At 40.7% G+C, this 9,360-nt stretch overlaps 1 protein-coding gene across 1 annotated transcript; it reads left to right on the top strand.

Annotated features, from left to right (window-relative positions):
* Window positions 1–1,505: 1,505 nt before the first annotated feature.
* P2RY8 (purinergic receptor P2Y, G-protein coupled, 8) lies at window positions 1,506–2,760 on the top strand. Its single transcript, XM_009081733.1, has one exon. The coding sequence runs from the start codon at window positions 1,572–1,574 to the stop codon at window positions 2,646–2,648; it is 1,077 nt and encodes a 358-aa protein (XP_009079981.1). The 5' UTR covers window positions 1,506–1,571; the 3' UTR covers window positions 2,649–2,760.
* The last annotated feature ends 6,600 nt before the right edge of the window (window positions 2,761–9,360 follow it).

A 9,360-nucleotide genomic window follows, 5' to 3' on the forward strand; every position in this document is an offset into this window, starting at 1 on the left:
GAGACTGTGGCTGCAGTGAGGGAAGGACATAAAGTTGCCCTAAACAAGAAGAAAATGTAAACAGAGTTAACTAAACCCAAATAGATGCAATAATGGGAGAGGTGAAGTACATTGAAATGGTACATTGTGGTTTCAGCAGTTTAAGCAAGCACGTTTTACTGATGGTAGTGTTCCACAAATGCATAAAATTTGCCTTCAGCCAGACCATGAATGCTGACACTGTTTTGCGTGGTGCAGCATCTACGCATGCATTTTTAATCTCCTTCTTATCAAGATGTATTCTCAGAAAAAGCAAGTTTAGGAGAAAATATGTTTGTGATTAGCCCTAACACAAAAAGAAATGCAGGATGTACTCAACATCTTTACAACCAGTGTGATCGATTTAATGGAAATTTACACCTATACTTCTACCTCTACATCTTGCAGGAACTGAAACTCACTAGCTTTTCTTTTTAGTAGAAGAGGACTTGTTACTTCTTTAGCCTGGTCCCTGCAGCCTGTAAACCAGTCCAAACAAGTGCAATCAGTCACTGGTTCTCATGGGGTTTTTTCCTTATATTCTGTTTGTATTATAAATACACCAAGAATAATTGACTGCATGTTCTCCTTTTCCTAAGTTAAAAACAAAGTAAAAAGATTAAAAATCCGGCACTTAATTGGAATCTTTAGTGGGGGAAAAAAAGTCAGAAAATTCTGTGTACTACAAAGATCAAGGTCATGACATCTAGAGTAGACAGGATGGACTTAGCTCACGGAGATTCTATGGGCTAGTGTTCTCATGCAGATATCAATTTAGTTTCAATTTGTGATATGTGATTTTCTTTACATTACAGTAACACAAGAGGTGTGGTAACATTCAGACTGCAGAGAGGTCTGGACAGCTGGGATTTATGGGCTGAGGTCAGCGTTTCAATAAGGTGAAGTGTGGGTGGTGGGCTGAAACAGGCTCCTCAGGGAAGAGGTCAGAGCACCAAGCCTGACAGAGTGCAAGAAGTATTTGGTGTGATTCTTAGGAATATCCTGTGCAGAGTCAAGAGCTGGATTTAAGGATCCTTGTGGGTCCCTTCCGACTGAATATTCTGTGAAGTGCCAGGTTCTGTCATCCTTGGAAGTCACCATTCCTGGAAGTGTTTAAAAAATGAATGGACACTGCACTGAGTGCTATGGTTTAATAGACATGGTAGTATTTGATCCATATTGGAGTTGATCATCTTGGAGGTCTTTTCCAGCCTCAATGTTTCTATGATTCAATGCTTTTAAGTATCAGAAAGCCATTCAGCAGGGAAAAAGAAGCTGTTCAAAGATAGGAAAAAGAGAGACTGGTAAAATATTGCCATGATTAGGAGGGAGGAGAGTTTTAAGAAGGTAATTTTAATGGATTCAGTACATTCAGAAAAAATCCATCAAACTACTTAGGAATTTTTATGAGTTGATGAATAGAAGAATTATGTTATCAATTTCAGTTGTGAGATACTGTTTTTTAACTTGACATTTGTCCTCTAGGTTTTCAAGCCAATTGTTCATGATATGACCCAGCTGGCTTACAGAGATCAACAACCCCCTTGTGAACAATGGTTAAAAACGGATCATCTCAACTGGATGTTTTGACTCTGGCAATGCTCCAGAATAAAACTATCTCTATCACCCTCCCAGTTGTGTATACAATGGTGGCTCTGATCAGCATCCCTGGCAACTTGTTCTCCCTTTGGGTGCTCTGCTGGCACATCAAACCCAAAACACCTTCTGTTATCTTCATGATCAACCTAAGCATCACGGATCTCATGCTGGCAAGCTGCTTTCCCTTTCAGATTTATTATCACATCCAAAGCAATCACTGGGTCTTTGGCAAGACACTTTGCAGCCTTGTGACTGTGATGTTCTACTCCAACATGTATTCTTCCATACTGACCATGACCTTTATCAGCATCGAACGATACTTGGGTGTTGTATACCCCATGAAGTTGGTCAAGTGGAGAAGAAAAAGATATGCCTTGGCTGCCTGCCTAGGGATGTGGTTTTTCTTGCTACTAGCTTTCTACCCACTAGAAAGCACAGATCTGACCTATGAAGTGAAAGAATTGGGGATTGTAACCTGTTTTGATGTCCTAAAATGGGATATGCTGCCCAACTTTGCAGCCTGGGTAGCCTTTCTCCTCACCCTATTTGTCGTGCTCTTCCTAATCCCTTTTGTTGTAACAGTTGGATGCTACATTGGCATCATTCGGAAGCTAATTCAGACATCAAATAGATATGCTAACAAGCAGAAGACGAGATCCATATACCTGGCAGTGATTGTCCTTCTGGTATTCGTCACTTGCTTTGCCCCCAATAACTTTATTCTATTAGGGCATATGATCAGCCGCCTATTTTATAGCAAGAGTTTGTACCCTGCCTACAAGCTCACCTTGTGCCTCAGTTGCCTCAACAACTGCATAGACCCCTTCATTTATTATTTTGCATCCAAAGAATTTTACCAGAAATTCATGCAAGTGTTTCGTCCTAATGTACTGCTCAGTGACAGCTTTGAAAACAGAAGGGGAAGTTTATTCTCTGGCAGGACCATGTCAGCCAGGTCAATGTCAAGTGGACCTATGGATGAGTTAGAGGGAGCAAGAGCCTATTTGCAAGGGCAGGAAAGCATTTTTTAGCCTTAGACATCCCTGAAGCCACCAGTGAGATTAATGAGCAGACACAGAAAACATTTCCATTTGAATGGCTACCCTCAAAATACCTTGCTCCAGCGACAGAACTCAAGCCATGCTTATATTGCATATCCCACTTCAATATTCTTCGGTAAAAAATGGAAGTGTTGAAGGAACTGAGTTTATTCAAGAAGGCACTGAAGCAAACCAAACATTGATAATTAGGGGTTGGCCTGGAAATAGTCCTGCTGCATAAAACCAAGGGAAAAGTTTAGAACAAAAATTACTTTCAGGTTCTATGACAGTGTTTAACCAAAAACTTGTGATTCTTGGTGAATGTGAAATATTACTGTACATGAATTAGCGCATACACTGAAGCTGGTTCTGGGGTAAGGGAGTTATTTTTCTAAGCAACATGCTAGGTTTTGGATTTGTGGGGGTTTTTTATGTATTGCTTTCTCTCTTCTTGTATTTCTATATAAGAATGAATACAACTAGCATGTAATTCTACTATTAATGCATAATGCATAGCCACTGTGAATTCACCACAACACTCACCCCACTGTTTATCAGAACCAAACCTCATTGACCTTTGAAAAGGTTAGTTTGACTCATGTTATTTATTTCAATTTTATGCAGCAAAATATCTCATACAATGAAAACAAAGCTAACAATGTTTGTGACTATTTCAGCTGCTGAGAGGTATATATTTTCATTTCTTGAAGTTATTAATTTCTCAAGATTGTGGGGAGCAGTATATTTAAGAAAACAGATTTTCTCACATTAACCTAACAGTACCAGTGCTGCATGTATGGGGTTGGTATCAACAGGTCATTTTCACAATTCACTCTAGGCTATATGCAGAAGGACCATCACCCTCAACAGAAAATTTAGCTTTATGTAGTGCATGGGCAGTGAGTTTATCTTCCTTACAGAGATGATGTGGACTATTCACCACATTTTCAGCTGGATAAATGAGAATTCAGCCACACACTGGAGAGTGATTCTCTGCCAGCCGAAACCAGATGAAAACCTGTCCTTATGTCCAGATGTCAGAAATGGACTTCTTTTAGGCAGACAAACAGAAAGAAGAAGAGAAAAATGAAAGCAAGGCTTGAGAATGGGAGCTCTACCAGACACCTTGGAAATAGGTTATGGGATTGTGAACTCCTGTGTTTGGAACCCTTCTCTGAAATATCTTTCTCCAGCTTGTTTGCATATACCGTGTCATGTTTAATTCTTCTCACATCTCAACATCTGCCTGTGTGCTTGAAAAGATAACAGGTACAGAACACGCACTGGGGACCATTTCCTGTGGTATTTACAGCTTTTTACCTACCTTTGGACCTGATTGACAGTGAAGAGCAAAAAAACACCTGAGAGCACCAGACTAGTTTCCCCTCACAAGTGAGACAAAGCTGCAGCTCCATCCAGTGCTGAGTAGGAGGCTATCTTCAGCATCATGGATAGTGGCTTCAGACAGCACAAGCTATACTGATTCTTGAGCTCCTGTGCCTAAGTAATAGACAACACTCAAGGCCCTGAAAATCTGTCATTTTTTTCTTTTAGTATGACATGATGAAAACACAATTTTCCATCACTAGTCACAATGGTTTTCTTTGTGATAGAGTCTGGAAAACCACAAAATGCACTGAGATATTTTTATGCCCTCTCTCTGCTAAGGTATCATCAGTTTGTGGAGCAGAATAAATGTGAGTGGACCTAATACTACCATTCATAAGCCAATGTGAATAGCCAATGTTTTGTGGCATTTCACAGTGTTGGAGTTAATTGATCTGCACATTTTCTGCCTACAAGGCCAACTGTAGTGATACATAACTCGCCTTAACCTGCCCACCAATCTGCCTGGAAGCTACCCTTCACCATCTGCTGTCACAGAATTCTAGCTTTCTCACTACCTAAAGTGCTTTGTGCTGTGGCAGAAACCTTTTTGGAGGTTACACTGAAATCTCTCCCTTTTTTTTTCAGCATGCAAGCATTTTTGCAATGCAAACCACTTCTTCTCCTACCTCTAATGCAAACTTTCACTGTTTTATCTTGAATCTGGTTCTTGAGTGCCTCTAGTCCCTCCTAAAATGTGCTGCAATGTGCCTGAACTGTAACTGACATCAAATCAAGTCTAAAGGGCAGCAACCCTTCACTTTGGACACCAATTGTTTTATTTTGAACAATACGGAATTGCTCCATTTGCAAGAGAGAAAAGATACAACTGACTGAAAACGTTCTTCTCTCCAGCCTCATGCAGCTCTTCATAGCCTTTTATTCACCTCTCCTCTGATAATGTCTAAAAAGAAGCAAAAAGGAGGCCTCATTCAGGTATTTCTTCATGCCATTTCAATAACTAGCCTCTAGTTAGCTCAGATTAGGCAAAATTCCCATTTGGGTCAATGGGACTGTTCCTTGAAAACGGAGTATAAGAATGAACCCAACGGCAGCAATTGTCTGAGTCTGATGGTGCACACTGTGAAGTCTTGGAGGGTTTTTATTAGAAAGGAAGAGAATAAATTCTTTTTAAAAGTGGCCCAACATACTGTTCTTTGATTCTGGAAACATGTTCTTCTGGGGCATCATCAGAATAATGTCTTCTACCATCCTTGGTCAATAGGTGTGAGTTTACATCCATATATATATATAAATGTAGATTGTAATTTGTGAGGTTATTGAAAAGTTCATGTCTACATGTCTATATATCGTCTTCGTTTTGGGGAATGAAGGCCCTGGAAACAATGCTTACTTGTTTGTATCTGTAGTTAATGTAATTTCACTGAGAATTTTACTGAATTAATGTAATTTTTCTGAGAAGACAAGAATGTAAAGGCTTCTGTTTGTTTTGGGGTTCGGAGTTTTTGTATTGTCTTGTTGGGGTTTTTTTATTATTGTCTAGAAATTTAATCTATGAATATGCTTGAACATTTTTGTATATATTATAATAATAATAATAAAATAAAAGGGACACAATTTAAGATTATTTTCCTTGCTTTTATGTGCCATGTGTGAGAAAATTCCAAACACAGAAGATGACAGGGAAGCCCAGTTGTGAAATAAAATTAATCCATTGTGATTGTGGGCTTTTTTGGATTTCCATATAATTTTTAATCTCTTATTTTTCCCATGCATTTTGAACATTGTTTGGGTTTTTTTTCTTTGCATAGCTGTTTGGGGTTTTTAATACACATATATATCTTAGAAGTTGGCATTGTCATAGCTCCTTCACACGAATTTTAAAAGCAGCAATACTTGAATCCTTCTCCTTGCCCAATATACATATATACCAAATACATATATTTTTAAATTTCAATGCATTTCTGACAGGGCCTGGCAGTCAGACACTGTCCCACCCCCAGCCTGGAGCAGTGCACTGGGGGAAACTGGACAAGAACAGTCAGGGTTGGTAGTCACAGAATCATGAAATATATTGAGTTGGAAGGGACCCACAAGGATCATTAAGTCTAACTCCTGGCCCTGCACAGAACAGCCCCAAGAATTGCACCATGTGCCTTGAGAGCTTTCTCCAACTGCTTCTTGAACTCTATCAGGCTTGGTGCTCTGACAATTTCCCTGGGAAGCCTGTTCCAGTGCCCAATCACCCTCTGGGTGAAGAATCTTTTCCTAATATCTAACCTAAATCTACTCTGACATATCTTCATGCTGTTCCCTTGGGTCCTGTCACTGGTCATCAGAGAGAAGAGATCAGTGCCTGCCCTTTCCACTTCCCTTCATGAGGAAGTTGTAGACTGCTACGAGTTCTTCCCTTCATCTCCTCTTCTCTAGGCTGAACGAGCCAAATGACCTCAGCAGCTCCTCATATGCCTTCTCTCTAGGGCATAGCTTTGTAATACTGGATACTGAGTGCTAAGGAAAACGATTATCAAAGCCTGACAGCCAAACATCCTCCAGCCATGTACTGACAGGACAAGGGATAGTGGTGTTGAACTGAAAGAGAGTAGGTTTAGATCAGATATCAAGAAGGATATTTACTGTGAGGGCGGTGAGGCACCGGAACAGGCTGCCCAGAGAAGATGTGGATGCCTCATCCCTGGCAGTGTTCAAGGCCACATTGGATGGGGCTCTGAGCAACCTGGTTTAGTGGCAGGTGTCCCTGTCCATGGCAAGAGGGTTGGAACTAGACCATCTTTAATGTCCCTTCCAACCCAAAGCTTTCTATGATCCTGTGATTTTTTCAGGCCTCAGAAATTGCCCTAAATGTCAGGGGATCCTATGGAATTTAAAAATTTCAGGGTGGTATATGAAACCTGATCTTGGCACCTTCTCTAGAGAAAAATAGCCTATCAAGTACAGACTTTTTTTTCTTTGTATCAACTATCTGTTGGATTCTTCCAGTATGACTCCCAACACCATTTTGTGACTGCCACTGTTTCACCTGTTTCTACTCCTTGGCCATGACTCTGCATTCATAGCTTGATGACTTCCTGAAGATAGCACAATAAAGTAACATCTGCCTGATTATCACCCTGACATTATCAAGACCCTCACTCCAAGATATCAATCTGGGCAACTTGGTGCTGTGCCCACTTCCTGAGGAGCCTGTTCCAGTGCCCAACTACCCTCTGGGTGAAGAACGTTTTGCTAATGTCTAACCTAAATCTCCTCTGCTGCAGCTTTATGCCATTCCCTTGGGTCCTGTCATTGGCCATTAGAGAGAAGAGATCAGTGCCTGTTCCTCCACTTCCCCTCATGAGGAAGCTGTAGACTGCTATAAAGTCACTCCTTAGTCTCCTCTTCTCCAGGCTGAACAGACCAAGGGACATCAGCTGCTCCTCCTATAGCCCAAAGGTGGGCAGGATAGCACAAATATTTGCTTGTGAAATTCAGTGTTGGCAAGTGTGAAGTGATGCACATGGGGAAATCCAGACAGAGTTTTATGTACAAAATTATGTTGCTCATCAGTGACCACTATGAATCATAATACCTAATTCCATGCATAAGCTCAGCATTGTAGCAAATCCATGGTTCACCCATACCTTGTTTACTTTGTGCACTTCTGGCCTTATCATCACAGATCGGATCTACAAGAACTGGAAAAGAACAAGAGAAGGGCACGTGGGATGATCCAAGAAATTAATTTGAAATCTTACAAGTTAAATAGTATAGGACCATTCGTGTCTGAAAAGAGACAACATAAGGTAGGTAGGAAAGAGATTACAAAATCTTCAATGAAGCTGATTGGAACAAGTTTCACTGCCTTCGCCCAAGCAATAACTGGGGAATAACATATTAAGCTAATGAGATGCAGGCTCAAACCCAGGAAAAGTTAGTATCTTTCTTATAATACAAAGTATAATTAGGAAACACTTTTCCAAGGATATTGTGGGTGCACATAGTACACTGGTTCAGAGGGAATGGAAAAAAACCACAAAATAGAAATCCATTGTAGGTTCCTTAACAGGCAAACCACAACAGACTCAGGAAAACCCCAAGGATTAAAATGGTCAGAGACTGGAGGAGTACTAAGGGGAAGTGATATTATGTGATTGCCCTGTTCTTCCTTCTCTTGAAATGACAGTCCTTGAGGCAGGACAACTGTTAGCAAGACAGCCCCTTGGCTCCACTCTGGTCAGCCTCATGCTCCCAGGTAAGGCTTTCCAGACCACCTTGGGGCTTGGCCTCTTCCAGCCTGCCTGCTGGGGTGCTGCCAGTGGGGATTCAGCAGGGAGCTTTGCCTGCTACCATCCTGGAAGGCTGTCCCAGAGTCAAGGGGTGCCTGAGGCATAAGCTTGACCCTCTGTCACTTAGCCCTGTTGACAAGTCACAGAATCACAGGTTGGAAGAGACCTATGGAGGTCACCTTGTCCAACCCCCTGATCAAGGAGTCTCTCACACTCAGGTAAAGATGAACTTGTATATCACCCTTCAATAAAACCCTCTGGCTCTTGGGAACAATTAACCCATTTTGCTTCAAAACACAGTTTTAATTCGGTTTCTGACATATTTTCTCACCTCTGGTCTCATTTGTTCCATCACCCATCTCTCTCAAAAGCTGCTGCTCTTGGAGCTGACTAGCAGCAGACCTCCTTGTCCTCTTGGGGCAGGGTGATTCACTGTTGCTGGGTGTTTTTCAACTCCTCAGGCAGCAGCCTAGCCTACTCTTAAAAGTTCACAGTGGCATGACTGAAGAGTGTGATTCCCTGGCCTGAATTGTCACAAATACATTTACAAATACACTCCAGTGTGCCTTTGATGAAAAAGAATGTAACAAGGTCTTTTCCAATGACCTGACAAATTCCTCTGGAAAAGTTAATTTAAGATACTCTGACAGTATCCTGTCCTGGCAAAGTCCATTAAGAGCATCAGTTTTATTGGCAAAATTTTTAGATGCATCTAAAGCCACAGTTCTTTTGAGTGCCCCAAATGAAAAGTCTAATATAAAATGATTCTCACAAGAATGATTAGGATATAAGACTTGGTTATTGTACTTAGTAATTAAATCTATCCTGAAAAAACCAGGAACCTATTATAGGAATAAATGTGCTGTCTTTCCTTATTTATGCTGCAGTTCATAGTCTTAAAAGGAGTTATTGAGAGCAAAATTTCAATCATACTATTCATCTTGATATATTTGGATTAATTTCATTCTGGATTAAGTTTTTGCAAGTAAGTGTTCTCTTGTCAAACCTATAAAGTCTAACTAAGGAGTGTATAATAATGTACAGCATAATGCTTAGTTGAAATATCTTTT

This window comes from Acanthisitta chloris, unplaced genomic scaffold (genome assembly GCF_000695815.1).
Source record: "Acanthisitta chloris isolate BGI_N310 unplaced genomic scaffold, ASM69581v1 scaffold26329, whole genome shotgun sequence".
NCBI classification, from domain to species: Eukaryota; Metazoa; Chordata; class Aves; order Passeriformes; family Acanthisittidae; genus Acanthisitta; species Acanthisitta chloris.

Excerpts from the sequence above, each read along its gene's own strand:
- P2RY8 (XM_009081733.1), top strand. The coding sequence starts at position 1,572 with ATGGTTAAAAACGGATCATCTCAACTGGATGTTTTGACTCTGGCAATG.